Source organism: Passer domesticus, chromosome 8 (assembly GCF_036417665.1).
Source record: "Passer domesticus isolate bPasDom1 chromosome 8, bPasDom1.hap1, whole genome shotgun sequence".
In the NCBI taxonomy this organism is placed as follows: Eukaryota; Metazoa; Chordata; class Aves; order Passeriformes; family Passeridae; genus Passer; species Passer domesticus.
Window position 1 is genome coordinate 7,695,216 of NC_087481.1, and position 22,107 is coordinate 7,717,322.

At 50.6% G+C, this 22,107-nt stretch overlaps 2 protein-coding genes, 1 long non-coding RNA gene and 1 pseudogene across 3 annotated transcripts; 2 read left to right on the forward strand and 2 right to left on the reverse strand.

Annotated features, from left to right (window-relative positions):
- Nucleotides 1-22,107, forward strand: part of LOC135305566 (zinc finger protein OZF-like) — a 128,753-nt pseudogene that overhangs the window by 64,135 nt on the left and 42,511 nt on the right.
- Nucleotides 2,762-3,969, reverse strand: LOC135305634 (olfactory receptor 14J1-like). The gene has a single exon (XM_064429372.1). The coding sequence runs from the start codon at nucleotides 3,967-3,969 to the stop codon at nucleotides 3,037-3,039; it is 933 nt and encodes a 310-aa protein (XP_064285442.1). The 3' UTR covers nucleotides 2,762-3,036.
- On the forward strand, nucleotides 9,308-15,092 carry LOC135305744 (uncharacterized). The gene is made up of 3 exons (XR_010366728.1): nucleotides 9,308-9,406; nucleotides 9,493-9,568; nucleotides 14,981-15,092. It is a non-coding gene; the product is annotated as an uncharacterized LOC135305744 (long non-coding RNA).
- LOC135305988 (zinc finger protein 397-like) lies at nucleotides 15,709-20,767 on the reverse strand. Its single transcript, XM_064429561.1, has 4 exons — nucleotides 20,528-20,767; nucleotides 20,336-20,414; nucleotides 19,524-20,156; nucleotides 15,709-15,743 (listed from the first exon to the last, which is right to left on the reverse strand). The coding sequence occupies exons 2-4, from the start codon at nucleotides 20,385-20,387 to the stop codon at nucleotides 15,709-15,711; spliced, it is 720 nt and encodes a 239-aa protein (XP_064285631.1). The 5' UTR covers nucleotides 20,388-20,414; nucleotides 20,528-20,767.

Sequence of the window (22,107 nt, forward strand, 5' to 3'; positions counted from 1 at the left end):
GTTTAGTAATGGCAGGGGAAGCAAAGGGGTGAGCTGGGAGGGAAGAAAGGGGATGGGCAGGGTCTGAGGGCTGGAGGGAGGCAGCTGTCAGCAGGGAGGGAGAAGGCAGGAGCTATGGGAGCTTCCCACAGGCTCAGCTGTGCCAGTCATCAGCTATGCCTGGAGCTCCAGCTGGTCTCCTCTGGTCTCCAGGTGGTCTCACCTTCCAAGGGATCTGAAGGTCTTAAAGAGACACAGGCTCTTCTGAGCCAGCAAATGAAAGTAGTTCTGCAGCTCTTCCCTGGAACATCACCTGAACAAATATGCTTATGTGGGAGGGGCTGTTGTTTTCACTCAGGGCTTGAGGGGCTGGAAGAGAGAGGAACAGAGCCACTGTCAGAACCTGGATCTTCAGGAATCCAAGGAGACCTTCCTGCCAGGGCCATCCCACCCAGCTCTTGCCATGCCCACAAGACAAGAGCAGCCAAGGGGAACAGCTGCAAGGTGCTAGCCATGAATCCCCTCACCCATGTCCCTAAAATCTCTGTGTGCTCTGCCCACGCCACCCCTTGTCCACAAAAGGAGCAAAGCCCACCGCAGCCGGGGCAGGGATTGCAGCTCCCTGCCCAGGCATTGCAGCTCACCCGGCCAGCCCCGCTGACAGCCCGCTGCCCTCGCTCACCCTCACAGAGGGCCTGGAGCTCTTCCTTCTGCCCCATCAGCAGCACCCCGACATCCCTGGGAACACAGGCTAACCATAGCTAAGGCTGCTGTGGCTGTTATCCAGTTTGCTTTATGGGTTAATAAGGTAAGGATTTAATGGATCTTTAACTTCCACTGCAAGGCAGACACATGGATTCAGAGCTATCACATGCTAACTATGTGGTTTTGGGGTTACTTTAAAAATGATACGTACTGTGACAAAATGATACCAGGGCAAATTTTCTCCCAACCTCTCACAGGTTAAGAAGGAAGTGAGTTTTTTGGGAGGTTGTGGTCAAACCAATCAGTGCTTGGATTGGAATATTGGCACCTGGTTTGGCCACTGAAGGTGTGGACCGCCTCTGAGAACACAGGGGGTTAAAAGCAAGAACTCCCAGGAGAGCTCTCTCTTGGTCCCGGTCAGTGGAGGAGCTCGGAGCTCCCCTGCCCAGCTGGGGCTGGCTGGGGGAGGGAAGCCATGCGGCCAGGTGAGGTAGGCCGGAGCCTCGGGCAGAGGAGGGGGGTGAAGGCCTTGCAAGATGGAAGGGTGGAGGAGCCTGAGAAGCATCGGGCCCCCCTCCTACCCCGCTGGAGAGAGATAGAGAGAGAGAGAGAGAGAGAGCCAGTGCCTGTGCTGCCTTGAAATTTGGTATCATGGACTGGCATCATGGCCAGCAGCTGTGGGAGTCCTGGGCAGACAGAGGCGAAGATTTTAACCCCTTGGAAGAATAATGGAAACCTTACAAATACTGATCGTCCTGAATCAGAATGAGGAGAGAGAGAGAGAGATGAAGCATGACAAAATGGGCAAGTGCGAGGAAAGTTGGAAGAGGTGAGAAGAGTCCTGGGTGGGAAGAGATGATGGAGTGGCCTTGAGCTGGACTCTTTCTTGTATGGCCATGGATGGACCCATGTTTTTCCTGTGACCCGGAGACTGTATTTAGGGAGAGGCAGCACCTTGGAGTCAAGAGTGAAGCAGTGGCGAGAACAGAGATGGGTGAGGAGGATGTGAGATGCCCTCTGTCCTCAGAGAGGGTTTGAGATCTCTGTTCACGAGGCCCCTCAGCCCCAGGGGGTGAAATCTGGGGGGATTGATGTCCCAAAGTTGAGAGACTGCTGCTTTTGGAACTGGGTGGAGCATCCTTAAACATGGAACCCTAAAAGCAGTCCTGGCCCGTGTCCAGTGGTGAGAGCACTGGACATGAGGGGAGAAGTCGCCAGGGCCGATGTTCTCTGGGTGGTGCCACAAGTGACACCGAAGCACAAGAGGTTTCAATTGTGTTTCCGGGGGAAGCCTGTGGTGCAAGGGGGGGACTCCTCTCTTCATGATGGATTTGAAGGTTGATTATTTGAGGGTTGATGATGGACTGAAAGTTGATTATGTGAGAGATAGATTTTCACCCTGTCACCAATGATGTTATTTCATTCTGTGGAGAAAATGGAGGGGAGGAGGAGGAATGTATTTGGAGGGTTTTCATTCTTAGATTTGTGTGTGTGTTCCTTTTTAGATATTGTAATTAATAAAGTGTTGTGTTTTTCCCTCCATCCCCAAGTAAGAGCCTGCTCTGTTCTGTTTCCGGGTCACATCTCCCGGTAACCATTTTAGAAATACACCTTTCATAGAGGCCCTGGCCCTGTGCCAGAGTCAAACCATAACAGCCAGTAAGAGCACTGACCCTCATTGACACAGTGTGTGGCCACAGGGAAGGGAGAGAAACAAAATGGAAAATGGCACAAACAATAGGTTTACATTGTGGACAATATTAAAAACCTAAAATGCAGGGGAAAAAAGAACAAATGCATAACCAAACCCAAAAGAATTATCAAAGATTATTTATATTACAAATTATTTATATTATACAACTCGTCTCTGCTGCAGCCCCGGCACTGCCACCCCCAGGACTGTGCCCGGCCCCGAGAGCACTCAGGCCCTGCAGCAACACCAGGGCCACCAGAGCAGCGGGGCAGGGCCACGGCAGCAGCACTGGCAACACCAAGTGCTGCTGCTGCTGCTGGGCACAGCTGCTGTGCCAGCACTGATCTGCCCCAGCTCTGCTCACAGACATTGTTGCTGCAGCTCCAGAGGAAGCAACACAATGGCATCTCTGCGGAAAACTCTGTTGGGAGATCCTTTAGTTCCGTTAAAGCCACTGAGACTGCAGCCCCTCATTGATACAGTGTGTGGCCACAGGGAAGGTGGAGAAAAAGAAAATGAGAGATGGCACAAATAATGACATTACTTTGTGGGCAATATTAAAAAAGTAAAACAAAGTAAAATAACGTCTAAAATAAAACCAAAAAGAAGTATTAAAAATTACTTTTATGACAATTGATTTGATGAAATTGGCCAGCAGTTTAATGTCCCTGAAAGCATCCAGTCGTCAGTCTCCACACTGCAGCCTTGAGCTCCTGGTTCCTCAGGCTGTAGATGAGGGGATTCAGAGCTGGAGGCACCACTGAGTATAGAACTGACAGGGACAGATCCAGGGATGGGGAGGAGATGGAGGCGGGCTTCAGGTCAGAAAATAGAGCAGTGCTGATAAACAGAGAGACCACGGCCAGGTGAGGGAGGCAGGTGGAAAAGGCTTTGTGCCGTCCCTGCTCAGAGGGGATCCTCAGCACGGCTCTGAAGATCTGCACATAGGAGAAAACAATGAACACAAAACAACCAAGTGCTAAACATATGGAAAACACAAGAAGTCCAAGTTCCCTGAGGTAAGAATTGGAGCAGGAGAGCTTGAGGATCTGTGGGATTTCACAGAAGAACTGGCCCAGGACATTGCCATGGCACAGGGGCAGGGAAAATGTATTGGCTGTGTGCATGAGAGCAGTGAGAAAGGCACTGGCCCAGGCAGCTACTGCCATGTGGGCACAAGCTCTGCTGCCCAGGAGGGTCCCGTAGTGCAGGGGTTTGCAGATGGACACGTAGCGGTCGTAACACATGATGGTCAGGAGATAAAACTCTGCTGAGATGAAAAAGACAAAGAAAAATAGCTGTACAGCACATCCTGTGTAGGAGATGGTCGTGGTGTTCCAGAGGGAATTGTGCATGGCTTTGGGGACAGTGGTGCAGATGGAGCCCAGGTCGCTGAGGGCCAGGTGGAGCAGGAAGAAGAACATGGGCGTGTGCAGGTGCTGGCCGCAGGCTACGGCGCTTATGATGAGGCCGTTGGCCAGGAGGGCAGCCAGGGAGATGCCCAGCAAGAGGCAGAAGTGCAGGAGCTGCAGCTGCTGCATGTCTGCCAATGCCAGCAGGAGGAAGTGGCTGATGGAGCTGCTGTTGGACATTTGTTGTTCCTTGGCAAGGGGATCTGTAAAAAAAGTAATCATGGAATAGTTGAATTAGGAGAGGACTTTAAATATCCCAGCACAGCCTGGGGGCACTTTCCCCCCTCTGCCTGCCCAGGGCTCTGCTGCCTGGAGCTGTCCCTGCCAGCAGCTTCTTCCCTGTGCCCAGGGCTGAGCCCTGCCACTGCTGCCAGAGCCCAGCCCAGCCCTGGAGGCTCAGCTCTGGCCTGCAGACCCCTCCCAGCTCAGGCACTGCCCAGGGGCAGCTCTGGCTCTGCAGGCTCTGATGGCAACATCAGAACAACCCTGAGGATGCTGGAAAAGTGACACTGATGCTGCCTGGAAGGGGCCCTGTGCTGATTTTTTTCTCTGCCTGTTTAATTACCAACTGAGAAAAAATGTTTTTATTTTTCTCAACTGAACATAGAGATGAATATCTATGTGCAATTTCCCATCTAGGCAACCCAGAAAAAGAGATTTAAAAAGCAGGATTTTCCCTTTTATGCAGCCCATCACTTGTTCTGCTTCCTATGTAACCTCATTTGAAATGTTCTGGAGTTAAACACCATGCTGAGAACAATTCTAAACAATGCAGCATCCTCACCACACAAGGAGAACACTTCCAACCCTTACCAGCTGTCTCCTTCCTCCCAAATCTTGTCCCCCAGTGCTGGGAGCAGCTCCCCGGGCTGGCTGAGAGCTGTCCCTGGCAGGCAGCAGAGTCCCTGCCCCAGCACAGCGCCCTGGGCTGCAGGAGCCTGCTCTGCAGGACAGCCCTGGGCACCCCTGGCTGCTCTGCACCAGAGACAATCAGAGAATGTACTCACAGAGTCTGTAGGCATTGGGATGTTCCAGCTTTAGGAGATGGCTCCAGGAGCTGCAGCTGCATTGTCCTGCAGCCAGAGGTTCCTGTGCCAAGGGCTGGCAGGGATTCTGCCCCAGGCACTTCTCAGCACCTTCCCAGCCCTGACTGATTGAAGTTCTCTGTGCCTCTGGGCTGTGCCCAGGCTGGCTGCAGGCAGTGCCCCAGCCCTGCTGGGCTGGCAGAAGAGCTGCTCATCAAGAGAAATGTGCTTTTGAAGCTCTTCTTGGTTGCCAGGAGCTGCCTCTGTGCCAGGAGCCCAGCCCAGCTCAGCAGCACAGACACAGCACAAGGACTTTAATGACCCTCTGGGGCTTTGTGCTCAGGTCCTGAACATCAGTCCCTGAGAGGCAGCTGAAGAAACCTCTCCAGAACCCCAAGTCAGAATCCAGCTTCAAAGTTTCTTGGACTTTTAATGGGTCCCACTGAGGGACACGACTGAGAAAGTGTCCCCAGGCCCCAGGCAGAGCAGAGAACTGGAGGCAGTGATGACAGGTGGGGACAAAGAGAAGCCAAGTCTTGGTGGCCTGGGGCACAGCAGGGTCTGTGCCGCCAAGGGCTGGGAGGAGACACCTTGTCCTGAGGCCCTGGGGCCTCCTGGCACAGCCCCAGCCAGGCTGGGCACTGTCAGCCCCTTGTCCTGCCCTCAGCATCCCCCCCTAGCCCACATCCCAGTGGCCTCCAGGATCTGCTGGAAGGAGTCCCTGGGGAGCCTTGCTCAGGAATGGCCCTGGTGGTTCCTTCATGCTCCCAGGGACTACAGGTTTTTCTAAGGACTTTGGGTTTGGCTTTTACCTTGACTTTCTGAGAAGTTTGTGCAATCATGGCCTCCAATTATCTGCTGTATTTAGTCCCTGGAGAGGCTTTGTCAGTAGCAACACTCAGTGGGGCTCATTAATGCTTCAAGGTACTTCAGTTATTTTCAGGTACTTGGTGTTTCCCTTTTGATACAGACTCTGTGAGAGGTTTCTGCAATCATGGCCTCAATTATCTGCTTTAATGAGTCCCCTGAGAGCTTTCTACTGACACTCTGTTGGGCTAGTTAATACTTTGAGGTAGTCAAGATGTTTAAGGTACTTTGGATTTTCCTTTCCACATTGAATCTCTGAGATGTTTATTGTGCCATCCTGGCCTCCAATTCTCTCCTCCAAGGAGTCCATGAGGAGCCTGTGTTGGGGATGGACCTTAGTGGGACCCATTCATGCATTGACACACTTTGGGTGTTTCTTCTGATTTTGACTCCTGGAAAAGTTTGTACAATCTCCTCTCAGGGCCTGAGGTTCCAGGGCTCAGCTCCAAATGCACCATGGGGCTTATTAGCATCAAGGAAGTCCTGACAAACCATGGCTCTGCCTTGATTTCCCTCTGCTCTAGTGCTGTTCATCAGGAAGTTTTCCTCTTGGAGAAATATTTCAAAGATTTTCTAATAAACATGTGTTCCTATTTTAAAGGATGTCTTTTATTATTTTTCTTAGTACACAAGAGGTGATTGCAGCATTCTGTGATTGATATTGATCCAGGGACTCTCCTAAGGAGGTCTGGCCTGGTCAGAGAAGCTGTGCCTTGAGCTCTGACCCAGTGTCAACAACCTTGCTCCACATTCCCCAACCCCATCCTGTCTCTCCTCACTCACTTGGGATCTGCTTTGCTTGGAGATCTGGCTGCACACAGCCAAAGAGGGGTTTTGTCTTTTTAATGTTTTGAAGCACTCTTAAACTCTTGAGTTTCTCTGTAGAAAACATAGACCATCCTCAAGGCTGTGCCAAGCCCAAGGTGCCACCAAGGTGCCAGCATGGCCACTCCAGGCCTGCCCTAGGCCAGCTGTGAGGGTGGATCATCATCCCAACCTGCACTGGGCCATTGCAAAATGAGAAATTCTGCTTAGTTTGATGTTGATTTCTGTTAGGGACCGGATACCCCCCTACCCCAGAGACAATATTTTCTAAAATGTTCTTGTTGACCACACCAGAAACATATTTTTGGGCCCTGTAATTGTTGCTGGGGACCCTTAAAGGGGAATGGCATGGCCACTAGGGCCTCTGCAACTCCTTGCCCAATGGCCTGGGCTTGTACGGCCGCTACATGTTCTGCTGTTCTGAGGCAATTAGAGCCTCAATCATCTGCAGGAGTGTGGGTTCCATCTCTAGTGGAAGGGCACGCAGCCCTTTCTTACATTCCAGGTTGGCATTGGCTACACACAATGAGTTTAGTAATTAATTTTGAGTCTTTTCATCCCGGACTTGTTTCTCTAGTGCCTGTTTAAGGCGTTCAATAAATTTCATGCAGGGCTCTCTGGGTTCTTGTCTTATGTTTACATAGTCCAAACGGGGGGTGCTACCATCCGGTACCTGGATTAAAGCTTTCAAAGCCATCTCTTTTATATCGTCCAATACTTCTCTGGGGATACCTGCTGCTTGATCATCTGGCAGGCTGTGTTGCCCTTCTCCAGCTAGATGACTGATTGTCAATTGCGCCCTTGCCTCATTATTAGCATAATCTGCTATTAATTGATTTAGTAATCACTTCCATCCCCCTTTCCCACAGAGTGTATTCTGTAGGTGATAAAAACAAGGTCATAATATATTTTATATCAGAGGGGGTTACATGTGCTGTGAACATGGCCCTCATTATGCCATTGAAACAAGGTGAGTCCTGCCTCTAGTCTTTAGCTGCCCTACACAGCTCCTTGATTTCCCTGTAAACCAATGGCTGATACCTGGGATTCTGCTCCCTTCTTTCATCATGTCCTGGGGCAATGAAGAGTTTCAAGACTATTTGCCAGTCTCCTTCCTTAACTGCTTCCTTCCAGATCCTTTCCCAGGGATCTTCTAGGCTTGAGGGGAGAGGTGGCTCTGGGGAATCCAAAGTGTCTTCTGGGGAGGAAGAATAACTTGGAGCAGAAACACTTGGATTAGAAATAGTGTGACAGCCAGGCTTAGTATCCTTGACCATGGGGTTTATGTTGTTGCCAGAGGGCGAGTAAAGGGCGCTGCCATGTTGTCATTTTCTGGAGCTGTGGCCCAGGGTGGAGGTGGAATGAATGACAGTGGAGGTGTGACCTGCAGTCATGGGGGTGGAGTCTGGAGGTTCATTCAAAGTGGAAGAGAAGGTTGTGGTAGCAGGAGGTGGAGGAGCCAAGATGGAGGGAGGATGGCCAGGCTCCCGAGCCACATTTGGGCTTCTTCCATCTTGGGTCTCCAGGGCACAATGCTCCAAGACAGCGTGGCCATTGCCATCTTGGACCATCATGGAGAGTCCAAGAAAGGCAGATTTCAGGGGAGGTCCCACATTAGGAGTGACTGATGGATCAAGTTTTCGACTCAGAGCTTGCTGGTGAAGGGTCTCAAGGATGGTGTAGAAGAAGGGGAGCATGTGGGGTGCAATGGGGTCCCTTTTGATCAAAAGGTTGCACAATTTAAATCCCACAGAGTCACAAAATTCAGTGGTATGGATTTCATCAGCATAAGTGTCTGGAAAATTTTTAATGATTCACCTCACGATTGATTTTAATTTGTTCTTTGAAAATATTTTTTCATGATCAGTGAGAATTAACTTAAAGTGTCCATATAAGCTGCTTTCTACTTTGGACAACTGGCCACCCATTTTTCTCCTTCTCCACCTTGGGGGGAACAGCCACTGGGAACACACCCGAAATCAATTATGGGATGTGGATCCATATTTTAAAAACACAGTGGCAAAATGGGCAATGAATGTCCTGCATTTTCCCAAACCCATCTGCAATCCTCCACGTGAGGACACCGTCATCGTCCCCACCACTGCTGGCTCAGGTCCCTCAAAGTGATGGGAAATCCACTGGGCCCAGCACAATCCACAGTCCCGAGGAGCACTGGCCTATCTCTCAGCTGACCCCAGCTGACGCAACTGAATGTCAGGGTCCCTGCTAAGGGGCCAGATGTCGCAGTGAGGGTGGCTGCGACAAACCTCTCTGGTTCCCTGACTTAAGAGTGAAGTTGGCAAAAAGGAAAAGGAGCGGGATCAATGGAGTTGCCCAAAAAGAACTTCAATAACGGGGTGAAAAACAGTAAACATGGAGAAGTCAAGCCCAGTATGAGGGGCAGGATCCAAAGACTTGAGACAAAGCAACAATATATACACTTGTGGGTAGAACACTCTAGAACAATACCCATATAGGGGAAACAAGTAACCAGTAGGGAAGCAGAACTTGGACAACTTAGCATAACAACACTAAAGGCTTATCAGGGAATTCCCAAGCTCATCCTAAGGTAAACAAATGACTCCCAAGGCTTGAAACTCACGCCTGGTTCATCCAGGACAAAATCTGGCTCACTCCAAGTTACAGCCGAGCTAACTCCCACACTGCTGATTTGCACTGGCCCCTTGGGACCATGGGGCCCAACAGAGCCACAGTGATGTCCTTGGTTCCACGAGGCTCCACAGTGTCACAATGTTCCCTTGGATCCATGGTGCTCTGCAGTGTCACAATAGCCCCTTCATTTCACAAGGCCACAAAGTGTCACATTGGTCTCCATAGGAAGGAAACCACAGAACCCCCATGTTTCAGGAGCTGAAGAACAGCAGCCGCCAGAGGCCAAGGCAAGCCTGACCTGCCTGTCCTGGCAGGTTTGTCTGGGAACAACCCTTAGATATTCAAAATTTTGAATGCAGAATCCTAATTTCAGACATTTGTGCCTGGAGAAGGAGGATTTTTTCCACAAAAAGAGAAGCATAGAGCCCTTTCCAGTGTTTGGAAAACAGGTCAGTGCTGGCTCTCAGAAGTTAAAGACCATCCAGACCTGTCTGTCCTGGCAGCTTTTCTCTGGCAGCAATCCTTGGATATACATAAACTTGGAGGTGGAATCCTAATTTTGGCCATGGATACCTGGAAAAGATGGACAGTTCTTCTCCATACAAAGGAAAGCCCAGAGCCCCAGTATTTCAGGGGCAGATGGGAGTGGCCTTCCACATTCCAAGGTCAGCCAGACCTGTCAGGTGACTCCTGGGAGGCCAAGGCAGCCAGACCTATTTTGTGTTCTCTTGGTTCCATAGGGCCCTGCAGTGTCACAACGGCTCTATGCTTCCATGAAGTCTTGCAACATCACAGTGGTTCTCTTGCTTCCATGATGTCCTGTGGCATCATAATGGCCCCTTGGTTACACAAGTGCTTAAGGATCTTAATGGTCTCCATGGTTCCAAAAGGCCCCAGAGTGTCATAATGGTCTTTGTGTTCCATGAAGCCCTGCTGTGTCACCATGGCCCCTTGGTTCCATTGGGGCCCACTAGTGCAACAATGGTTCCACAGCTTCCCACAGTGTCACAATGACCCCTTCCCACCATGAGGCCCTGCAGGGTCACAATGGCTCTTTGGTTCCCTGGGGCCCCAGAGTATCACAATGATTCCATGGGTCCTTGCAGTGCCACAGTGGTCTCCATGGATCCATGGTGCCCCACAGGATCACAACGGCCCTTTGGCTCCATGAGGCCCTGAAATGCAGCAATGGCCTCTTGGTTCCACAAAGCCCTGCTGCTTCACACTGGCCCCTTGGGACCATGTGGCTCAACAGAACCACAGCGTTGTCCTTGGTTCTGTGAGGCTCAACAGTGCCACAATGGTCTCTTGGATCCATAGTGCTCTGCAGTGTCACAATGCCCCTGCATTTCACAAAACCGCAAAGTGTCACAATGGTCTCCACGGTTCCTCAAGACCCCACAGTATCACAATGACCCCATGGTTCCTCAAGTTCCTACAGTGTAACAATGCCCTTTGGCTCCACAATGCCCCACAGTGCCTCAGTGGTCTCCACAGGAAGAAAACAGGCGAGCTGTTGTTATGATATTTTAGTGAAAAAGCCTCTGCTAGGATTTTTCCTGTCCTGAGGAGCTGAGAGCCTCAGAAAAGAAATGTAAACAATAACTATCTGCTGCTGTGGAGTGCCACAGATGCATCTTCCGTTAGTCCATGTGGATTGTTTTCAATCAGTGACCAATCACAGCCACCTGTGCCAAGGCTGTGAGCAGTCACAGGATTTTTGTTATTCATTCCTATTCTATTCTTGTCTTTGTAGCCTTCTGATCTTCTTCTCTCTGTTCTTTTTAGTGTAGTTGTAATGTAGTATTTTAATATAATATATAACATAATAAATCAGCCTTCTGATGAAAATGGAGTCAAACCTCGTATCCTCGCACCAGGGATCTCAGTCTAAACAAGAGCGAGCCCCAGGGGCAGATGAGAGGCAGTCACCAGAGGCCAAGGCTAGATAGACTTTACTGTATTGGCAGATTTTGTCTGGGAGAAAGCCTTGGATATAGGGAATTTTAGAGGTGGAATCCTAATTTAAGCCATGGGAGCCTAGACAAGAAAGATAGTTCTTTTCCATAGGAAGGAAAGCATGGAGCCCAGTGCTTCACAGTCAGATGGGAAGTGGCCCTTGACATCTCAAATTCAGGGGGACCTGTCAGACAGGCCCCAGGAGGCCAAACCAGGCAGACCTGTTCCATGTTCCGCTGATATCATGGGTCCCCACACCATCACAATGGTCTCCTTGATTCCATGAAGTCTGGCAATGTCGCAATGGCTTCTTGGTTTCATGAGCCCCAACAGAGTCACAGTGGTCCCTTGGCACCATGCGGCCCTGCTGTGTCACAATGGTTCCTCGTTTCTATGAGCTTCCGCAGGGCCCCTGAACTGCACAATGGTTTCCTTGATTCCATGAAGTTCCACAGTCCCACCATAGTTTCCTTGGACCCGCATTGTCACAAGTGACCCATGGCTCCATGAGGTTCCAGAGTGTCACCGTGGCCGCTGCCAGAGGCTGGATGAGATCGATGTCCCGAGACACCTCGGGATGCTCGGAATGCCCGTGTGGGGCCAGGGCTGGGTCAGGCCTTGGGTTGTGGTGGGACAGAGCCCCGCCCCCAGCCCTGGCAGAGCTGTCAATCACACAGCAGGGGCAGTGCTATCCCAGCTGTGATTGGTAGCAGAGCAGATGTTGATGGGACAGGAGCCCTGCAGGGCTGTCAGGGACCTGCAGCTTGCAAGGTGCTCTGCTCTCCCTCGGGTGCTCTCGGAGAGATCCAATCCCAGCTGGGCACCTCAGGGCACAAGTGGCACTGCCTGTTCATGGGCACACAGCTGATGTCTGCCTGGGAAGGGGCACAGGTTTTAATACCTGTTAGTTTCATAATATACCAGAAAATATTTCTAATCTGGATTACTTGAGTACTTATAAGAAATGGCAAAGTTTTCCCAGCAGGAACAGGAGTTTCCTGAATCTCATGGATTCTTCTACTGATGGCAGGAGAAAAAATACTGATCTTCCCCTCTACCTTTGCCAGCAACATTCAGTCTAGTACTTCATGGCCATCTTCCTTTAGGTGTTTCCAGCTCTCCTGGTTAAACAGCCGTGTCTAAGGACATCTCTCCATTTAGAGCAGCTGGATCTATGCCCTTCCCCTTGCTCCCAGATTTCCTCCTGCAGCTGTTCTCTAGTTATTCCAGTGTGTCTCCTTTGACTGGTTTCATGATTTGAGCATCAGGGAGTTGCCCAAATTTTCAAAACTTTAAATACCTTCTTAGTCAGCATCTTAGTTGTGTTTTTATCTTTTCTATCACCTCTTCCTATGTCTTTGTCTAAAATCCTTCCAGTATGGAAATGCCTTGTGGATGGTGGACATGTCAGATGTTGCTGTCACAAGGAGCTCGGGGAAGGGTTTTAATGTTTATAAAATTTATTAAATTTTATCATGTTCACATTTATTATATTGGCCATGAAGGGAAACCATTCTGTGCCTCTTGAGTCTCACCAGTTCCTGGTCCCTCAAAGGACACAAACCTGATGAGTTGTGGTTCCCACTGCAGTGGCTGCACTTGGACCTCCCTCCATAGCCAGAGCAGAGCTCCCTTGTCCCAGAAAGTGCCTGGCAAAGGAGGGATGAAGGAAACAGGACAGGCTGTGGGGATCAGGGCCAGGGCAGAGCCAGGGAGAAGAATGACTTTTGCATTTGATGGAGCTGTGCCTTCCCTTGGCTTTGTTGGCTGACAAGAAATGAACATCTCTCTGTGTCTCGGGAAGCTCCTTCTCCAAGGAAAGCAGGTGGGAGTTGGAGCCAAGGAGCTGAAAGCTGCAGGTGCAGCCTGGGCTGGAGGGAGCTGAGATTTGCACAAGGCTGCTGTGAGTGCCAGGGCTTGGATGGGGAAATGGTGGGGTGGGGATAGGGACAGAGTGTGATTGATTTACAGCCATGAAGGATCTTGATTTTCATATCTATTCAAACTGCATGAGGAGGTACTTGGATTCAATATCAGTTGGAGATTGCACATATCAATGTATTAATAGGAAAAATAAACCTAAACAGGACCTAAAATATCTTTTCTCACTGTATTTTTAAATAGAATATATTCAGTTTGAATACACTTCTGAAATCTGCCTCATTAACCACAAATTATTTGAAAACTGAAATCAAATTATTCCTAGAGGATTGGCTTGTTAAGGTGTTCTGAATGTTAATGAGCCCTGGGACACTGAATTCCTGCACTGAAGAGCTAAAAGGCTGAACAAGCCTCTGGAGACATTTAAAAGAAATTACAATTGTTTGGACGCACTGGAGGAATACAAACAAGAGGTCCTCTGGAGCTCAAAACAACAAGACAGCCTTTGCTGGCAATTTTAGAAAATCATTGAAACTTTGGCAAAATGTTTATTATGACATTGTAGTGATTTTGTTTTGTTAATTTAAGATTTTTCTCATTTTGATATTTCTTAATTAATATGTTGATGAGTGTGGTGGATTTAGTGTCCATTAATTATTTATGTATTTGTTTTATTGTGAGATAGGATTTGGAGAAAGGTAAAGTAGGCTTAAAATTTTATAGGGTATAAATAAAATGTTATTATAAGTAACTAAAAGAAAAAGAGTAGTATGAATTAAAATACACTCTTTAGAACACTTTTTCTTTACAACTTTTTTTTTTTACTGACAATGTAAAGAAAGTAAACTTAAAATTTCTAGTTAGTTTGCTCTTTTTAGAAAAGTCTTTTTTTAGTTCACTAAGGGAATAAAGTTTTTCCTGTTATGGTTATGGAGATTTTTTTTACAACAGGAAAAATTATTTTGTGGCTCTTAATTTTGTCGTGGATAACAGTTGTCTGGGGAACTTTGTTATTGTGAAGTTGTTTTTATTACTACAAGTTTTTTACAGTTTGTTGATGGGCCATGTCAACTTATAGGGTATTGTTTTAAAGCTGAGTTCTTTAAAGGTAAAAGTTTTTATTACTTACTTCTAAAATTATTTTTATCTCTGGGAATAAAGATCTTCTCTTTTGGGTAATGGATTACTTTCTTTTTCTGTTTAAACATTTGATGAAATTACAGTTATTTCAATTTTTTATTTTAGTGTGGTAGTTTTTGATATTAATTTTAATTTTTTTTAAATCGTTTTATGTAATTTAAAAAAAAGTTTTTCTTTATAATTTATAAGAGTATTTCAGTTTTCAGATTAAGGTTTTTTTTCCTTTTTAAATTGGGATTTAATTTCTTCTTTACTGAGTTTAATGGCTTCACGTCGTTCTTTTACATGCTTGTATTTTGCTTTTTTCTTTTACTCAAGGGAGGATTGAAGTATTGAAAGGGTTAACACCTGACCTGCCAGTAACTTGTGGTGGGAGTTGTGGTTGGGATGTGTTAGGATTGTTTTTATGGTTGGTTTTTGGGGTTTTTTGTGTTTAATTTCAGTTGTTGAGTTATTTTGTATGGGTTCTAGGTTGTAGGTGTTTTGGTTTTAGTTGTTTTGGGGGAGGGGACTTGATGATAATATTTTAACGGCTGTGGCTGGCTTTGTTCTGGTTAGGGTGTTGTAGCCTCTTTTGTTTTCCTGTTTGGTCATTGTTGGGTTTGGTTTGGTCAGAATGGGGCCCATGGGGGGCGGCCTGGGGAGGGGGGAAGGGGCTCAGCCCGGGGCAGGGCTGCTTGGTTTGGTTTGGTTCAGATGGGGCCAGGGCTGGGCCTGCTGCTTCTTTGTTGAGTGGAAAAGAAAGAGGAGGTTCCTGGGTTTTGTCATCTTTAACATACATGTTTCACAGAGGTGTGTTCAGTATCTTAGTGGTTTAAGACATTGGTGGTAAGACATTAACATGTGCCTTGCACTGCCTCTTTGTGTCTGTGTGCACACAGGAGTGCCTGTGCTGGGGAAATGTGGCAGAAATGCTGCTCTTGGAGGGGTTGGAGTGCCTTGGATAGCTGACTCAGTCAGGCCTGTAAGTAAGGTTAAGTCACAAGGTCTAAGCTAAGTTAAATGCTGGTAAGAGTTGTTCTTTTGCTCAGTCGTTTAGCTTAATATAAGTTATAAGCTAAGTTAAACATTGTTAAGTGTTACTTCTCTTTTAAATTGCAAAGTCATAGCTTATAAGTGAGGTTAAATACTCTTAAGCTCTGTTCTTTTGCTAAATTATGAAATTGAAGGCATCAGTTCGGGTTAAGGTATAAATGAAATCCTAAGTTGTTATGCTTAATATAAGTTATTAGCTAAATTAAATATTGTTAAGCGTTATTAATCTCTTATATTGCTGTATCATATGTTATAAATTAGGTTAAACACTGTTAAGTGCTGTTCTTTTGCCAAAATGTACGTTTACAGTAGAAGTAAAGGTTAAGGTGTAAGTTAAGAAATGTTAACTTTGAGCTCTGTTCAGCTTTTAGGCCATATTCCTTTTATCCTTGCCATCACTGTCCTTGTGTCACACACACACATATTTCTTGGTTCATTTCTGGTTTGATTGTCTGGATTTGGTTTGGTTTTGTTGTGTCTTTGTTCCCTCCGTGTGCCTGAAGTGTCCAGCCAGGAGCTCCCTACTCTATGATGTAACAGACAGCTCTGTGATGTCACAACCCCCTCCGTGATGTTACACAATCCTCTCTGTGATGCCAGACTGCCACTCTGTAATGTCACAGCACACACTTTCACATCACAGCCTGCTCTATGATTTCACACAGAATCCCCTGTGATGCTGTTGCTATTCAATGACCTCACACAACAAACTCTGTGATGTCATAGTCCAACCTGTGACCACACACAGCCCACTCTGTGCTGTCACACAGCCCCTTGCTGACATCACAGCTGCCCTGTGCCTCTAGGACACAGCCACAGAGGTGCCACTGTGACACAGCCCCCTCTGGGACATCCCCCAGCCCCTGCCAGTGCTGAGCCCCTGTCAGCTCTGGCTGTGCCCTGCTCGTGTCCCTGAGCTGCCCTGGCAGTGCCCCAGCCCTGTTGGGCTGTGCACAGGAGCTGCTCCTGGCCAGAGCTGTCTCTCTGCAGCGCTGCCCTTGCCAGGAGCTGCCTCTGGGCCAGGAGCCCGGCCCAGCTCAGCAGCACAGACACAGGACAAGGACTTCAATGACCCTCTGGCACTTTGGTGCTCTTTGTGTCTGCCATGGCCAAAGTGCTGCCCAAGTTGGCTCTGTCAGGGCCTTGCAGCTGCTGCCCATCCCTGTGCCCTGTGCAGCCCAGGCTGTCCTACGGTGTCCCTGCCCTGCGCCTCTGTCCCTGCAGGCTGTCGTCATCCCCCGGCTGCCCCACCTGGCTGGCCCCTTCCTTTGCTGACAGCTCTGCTTCTTGACAGCCTCTGCCTGCCCACACAAAGCCTTGGGCTGCTCCAGGCTCCTTCTAGGGGATATTTTGCACCACAGCCTTCGCCCGGGACGGGAGGGAAATTCCTTTCTCCTGGTGTCCAGTCTGGGCTTCCCAAGCTGCCCTTAGTACCATTATCTCTTTCTCTGGCTGATTTATACAATAAAGAAAAACTCCGAGATGTGTGAAACCACCCTTTAATCCCTCCCCAGCTACTCTTATTCTGTCCTCAGTCTCCACACCACTGAGCCCAGAGTCTGCCACCTCTCACTGCTGGTTATGGGATGAAGCCTCCAAACCTCATCTTGAGAGGTTTTTGGATTCTCTCCAAGGTCTGTGAAAACGAAAACAGTGGTCAAAATTATTTTTTCCCAAATCTTGCAGTGACAGAACAAGGCTCAATATCTTTGAACTGAATGAGAGTATATTTACAATTGTTTAAAGGCGAAAATATTTTACATTTATGAGAATGGCACAAAACTGCAACTGTTCTTCCAGAGAAGTGGATTCCCCATCTCAGGAATTATCCAAGAGCAAGAGCTTTGTTCAACCTGATCCAGTGAAACCCTCTCATCCCCAAGAACAGAATTCCTGTTGTGTGGGTTCTCTGATGTGCTGGGTGCCCTCACAACGCTTCTGGCCAGAATGTCTGCTGAGGGCAGCCAGGCTGCTGCAGGGGCAGTGACCTCACAGCCATCACCATGGCAGCCCTGTCCCCTGGGCCTGGCTCTGCCCTTTCCTCTGCCCCTGCCTTGTCTCTGCTGGCATGAAGAGTTTTGTCATTCATATCTTGTCCCCAAGGTGCTGGGGCCAATGGCTTCCCAGGCAGGCTCCTGGAGCAGATGTGGCTTTTCAGAGCCCAGGCAGAAATGAGCCCTGAGGCAGCAGCTCTGCAGTGCTGGCCACCAGGCCGGGCTGCCAAGGGAGGCTTCTGGCCATGGCCTGCAAGCAGCTGCTGCTGCCAAGGTGCCTTTGGTGCCTCAGGCTCTGCCTGGCACAGCTCCCAGCACCGCACTCTGCCCTTGTGCCCGAGCCCTTCCCTGTGCTGGGGCTGGCCTGGGGCTTTTCCTGCAGCGGGACCTGCCCTGCTCCTGGCACAGGAAAGGCAGTTCCTGCTGGAGCAGGAGGCTCTGCCTGCAATGGGCTCCAACAACTCCAGCAAGGCTCTGTGGACATCAAAACTGCTTCCTAGAGCACTATATTCTAATAATTGTTATTACTTCCATACTGTGGAATAAATAACTCTTTTTTAAAAAATTTACTCTGTGGTGTAAATAAGCCATTCTGTCTAATCATGATCACAACCAATCAGAGCTGTATTTATGTAAATTTATCTGGTATTCCATCGTTAATCCTGTGGGACAAATTGCATTAAGGTTCAATTCTACCTCTCCAATCTTTTACACCCTTGACAAAGTCTGGGGCTGGGATTGGATCCAGCTGCTCCCAGTCTCCTCTCGTAGAAAGAATTTTGGAAGTCTAGGGGCTCTGCAGGGGTTTGAGGATCCATGGTGCGATTTTGGGTGGCATTTCTCCACCTCATGACGCAGCAGGAGTTTCTCCAAAAAAGAAATAAAGCTTTTGCCTGAAGCTCCCACTTTGCCCATGACAGGAACCCCTGTCAGTGTCTGGGACATCCCGGCTCTTTGGCAGCCTGGGGACTCCTGGAATGTCACCGTGGACCCCCTGTGAGTGCCTGTGACAGATTGGTGCCTTTGAAGCCCAAGGTCCCCTGGGATGTCACCATGGAATGGCTGTGACTGCCTCTGAGCACACAGCTCTTTACCATCCCCAGGAACACCTGGGAGGTGTCCATGGAGCCCCTGTCTCTGCCTGTGACATTCCAGCTCTTGAACAGCCTGAAGACTCTTGGAAAGTCCCCATGGAATCCTTCTGAGAGCCTTCTGTGACAAATCTGATCCTTAGCAGGCAACCATCACCAGGACCCTGTTGCTATGGGTCATGGGATCCCAGATCCACAGAACTGGCTGAGCTGGGAGGGACCCATCAGGATCCTGGAGTCCGACCCATCAGGATCCTGGAGTCCAACTGCTGGCCCTGCACAGGACACCCCAACAATGCCAGCCTGGGCTTGGCAGCGCTGTCCAAACGCTGCTGGAGCTGGGAGCCTTCCCTGGGGAGCCTGGGCACTGCCCCAGCAGCCTCTGGGGAAAAACCTTTTCCTGAGATCCAACCTGATCCTGCCCCAACTCAGCTGCAGCCGTTCCCTCCAGTGCTGTCCCTGGGCACCAGAGGGAAGAGGTTCCCACAGCCCCAGCCAGGGACCCGCTCCCAAGGCTGTTGCCATGGCCACCAGGGCTTGGTTTCCACCGGCTGAGGTTTAGGACTTCTGGTCCCCAATTTCCTGCTCCCGCTAAAACCGCGCTGCCCTCACTGCCCTCCCACCTCCCATCGAAAGCACAAAAGGCAAAGGTCCCGGGCTGGGATAAGAATAATTTATCGGGAATAGCAACAAGACAAAGAACAGCAACAGAAACAATATCGATAACAGCAAGGAATAAGAGAAAGGATTTGCAGGAAAAGCTACATTACCACTGACTGCCTCTACCCAACCATGTTTATCCTCGCTCCTGGAAAGGACACCCTTCTCTTCAGGGAGACAGGGAGTCTCTTTCGTGCTCCTAGCACTGACTAGAGATGGGAGTGAATGTAATGACAGGGCCATGGCCTGACCCTCATGTTATCTGATCCCACATCATGTCGTTGGCAAGGGTAGGAAAAGGTACAGGTGTCTTCCCAGCATGGATCACAGGGACCATCGATCACCAGGGCTCTTCCCAACATGGGTCTTACAACGGGGGATGAAGCTGCAACTGGGCATGAAGCTCTTCCTGCAACTACGGCATTTGCAGAGCTTCCCTTACTGGTGCCTCCGTCGGTGTTGGGTCAAGTGAGAGCTCTGGGTGAAGCTCTTCCCACACTGGGGACACTCGTAGGGCCTCTCCCCAGTGTGGATGCGCCGGTGGGTGATGAGGGTCGAGTTGTGCTTGAAGCCCTTCCCGCAATCAGGGCAGCAGAAGGGCCTCTCCTCGGTGTGAATCCGCTCATGCAGGAGGAGATTGGAGCTGGTCTGAAACTTCTTCCCACACTGGGGACACTTGTAGGGCCTCTCCCTGGTGTGGATGCGCCGGTGTCTGATGAGGTTGGAGCTGTTCTTGAAGCCCTTCCTGCAGTCAGGGCAGCGGAAGGGCTTCTCCTTGGTGTGAATCTGCTCATGCAGGAGGAGATTGGAGCTGGTGGCAAACCTCTTCTGGCACTCGGGACACTCATGGGGCTTCTCCCCAGTGTGGATGCGTTCGTGCCTCACGAGTTCTGAGCTGCACCTGAAGCCCTTCCCACATTCCCCACACTCGTAGGCCCATTCCCCAGTGTGGATCATCTGGTGGCAGAGGAGGTGGGAGCTCTGCCTGAAGCTCTTCCCACACTCCAAGCATTTATAGGGCTTCTCCCCATCATGAAGCTGCTCACGGGAGAACAGCTTTGAGCTCTGCCTGAAGCTCTGTCCACCTTCCTGGAACAGGGTGGGTCTTTCCCCCTCAGAGCACCCTGGGCTGGATTTGCAGGCCCTCCTCCTGTGGGATCTCCGAGGCTTTTCCTCCCCCTTGGGTTTCTGCCCTGTGGCATCATTCAGAACAGCCTCTGCCATGAGGTTCTGCTGTGGGGATTTGTCCTCCCTGGTCTCCATCCTCAGCTCCTTCTCTGGGGGAGGAAGGACAAGGAGAGGATGGGATTTGACTCTGTGCAATAGGGAAGGGGAAGGAGATCTCCCCAGTGCATCCCCAGCAGGATGGCGTTAGCAGCGAGGTTGTCTTACAGCCATGCTGGGCTGGGAGATGGAGCAGGAGAGAGAGGGAAAGGGGCATTGACTTCTGCCTCACCTGTCTCGGTGTCACGGGGCTTCTTCCTCTTCCTTACAGCCAGCCCCTCCATTCGGCCAGGGTTTGGGAATGGGAAATCCTGGTTTGGGGAGAAACATAATGTATGAGCACATTGGGTTAGGGGGATCCTCCTGCCCAAGTCCATCTCCACTGTTGTGGCACATCCACAACGAGCCCCTGTGAGCAACCTACACTCCCAGAGCCCGGAGCACGCTTGCTTAACCTGCTGATGGACAAGGCCAGAGGCAGGTCTGTGTGCACAGCTCCAAACACAGTTTATTGCAATGCAGAGGGTCCACGCACAGAAACAAAATGGGGCTGAGGACACAGGGTTTGATAAGGGGGGAAAGGGGCGGGTCTGAGGGCCAAGGGCCAATGGGAACTGAGCACAGGTGGTGCAGAGGAGGGGCAGCCAACTGGGGAACCAATGAGGTAACAGGGGCGGAGCATTGCAGTAAACCGGGACCAATGGGGGACAAGAGAGGGGAGAACATTCTAGGAGAGTACATATAAGGAAAAAAGGGCAGCTGGATTGGGTGATACCAATGAAGGCTGCTGCATTCACATGAGCCTGCAAATGCTGATGGTGAGAGCATTGTCCTCAGAGGGGTGTCTCTCTCTGACCCTGGTCACCTTTGCCCTGAGGTATTGCAGTTCCCAGTGTTGGGCCCCTCTGCCTGCACACTCTAGAAGTCACTGGAATCTGGTGCCCAAGTAAACCCCAAAACACCGAGATTCAGTCCCCCAAAATGCACACATGACCAAGATTCAGCAAAAACACCCAACCTTGGTTTCTCCTCTCTGGTATCTCCACTTTTGGCTCCTGGAGGCCACTCCCCTGTCTGGGTTGCTACGGGTCAGGTTTGTATTGGTGTTCCCCTCTCCGGGCTGCTGGGCCTCCTGGCAATCCCACAGGTTCCCCTTCTCTGGGCTCACCACTTTGGCATCACAGGCGTCCCAGGGGTCAGCACTGTCCGGGGTCCCTGTTTCAGAGTCCTGGGGTATCCATGGGTCCCCCTGTCCTTGCTGCCAACATGTCCAGGCTTCTGGAGCACCCCCAGCTCTCGCATTGCCCGTTTCTGCTCCCCCCAGGGCCGGTTTCCCTGCCAGCCCTGCCGGTCCCGGGCGATCCCCAGGTGGCTCTGGGCTGACAGTGCAGCCCCTGGGCCGGGCAGAGCCAGCCCCAGCACGGGGGGACCCTGCATCCTCCGCTGCCTCGGCAGCCGCGCCCAGCGCCGGGCACAGAGCTCGGGCAGCCCCCGCCGCCCCCTGCCCAGGGAGCCCCGGGGACCCCCGCAGCCGGGGCCGGCTCTGAGCGAGGCGGCCCCGAGCCCGGCTGCGTGGCCAGGGGGGCACGGCGAGCCCGGGGCCTCTGTGCCAGCGTTTCCCCCGCTCTCCCTCAGCCTTTGCCCGGCCCGGCCCCCGAGCACAGAGCTCTGCCCGGGGCTCCCGGCCCGAGGGGCGGCTCCGGGCCCGCCCGGCCGCTCCCGGCTCCCACAGCCCGCCCGGGGCCGCCAACAAAACATCCCAGCAACAAATCCACAAACCAGCCCCTGCCTCCCTCTCCTGCTGCGCCTTCCCAGGGACCCCAACCCCGCGGCAATGCCCCCGGTGCATCGGGACAAAAAGCTGCTCCAGCCCAGCCCCTCGGAAGCCCCAGCTGCGGCCCGTCCCTGGCACAGCGATCCCGGCAGCTGCCCCGCTGTGGCAGCTGCGGCTCTGGAGCAGGGAGGCTCTGCGGGACCCCCAGGCTGGGCCCCCTCCCAGCCCGT

Bases quoted from the DNA above. Each gene is read 5' to 3' on its own strand.
- LOC135305634 (XM_064429372.1), bottom strand. From the start codon at position 3,969: ATGTCCAACAGCAGCTCCATCAGCCACTTCCTCCTGCTGGCATTGGCA.
- LOC135305988 (XM_064429561.1), bottom strand. From the start codon at position 20,387: ATGGAGGGGCTGGCTGTAAGGAAGAGGAAGAAGCCCCGTGACACCGAG. The intron at 20,157-20,335 runs GTGAGGCAGAAG...TTCCTCCCCCAG, and splicing joins GCCCCGTGACACCGAGACAG to AGAAGGAGCTGAGGATGGAG. The intron at 15,744-19,523 runs GCTCCAATCTCC...GTGACATTACAG, and splicing joins TGGGAAGAAGTTTCAGACCA to AGTGGCAGTCTGGCATCACA.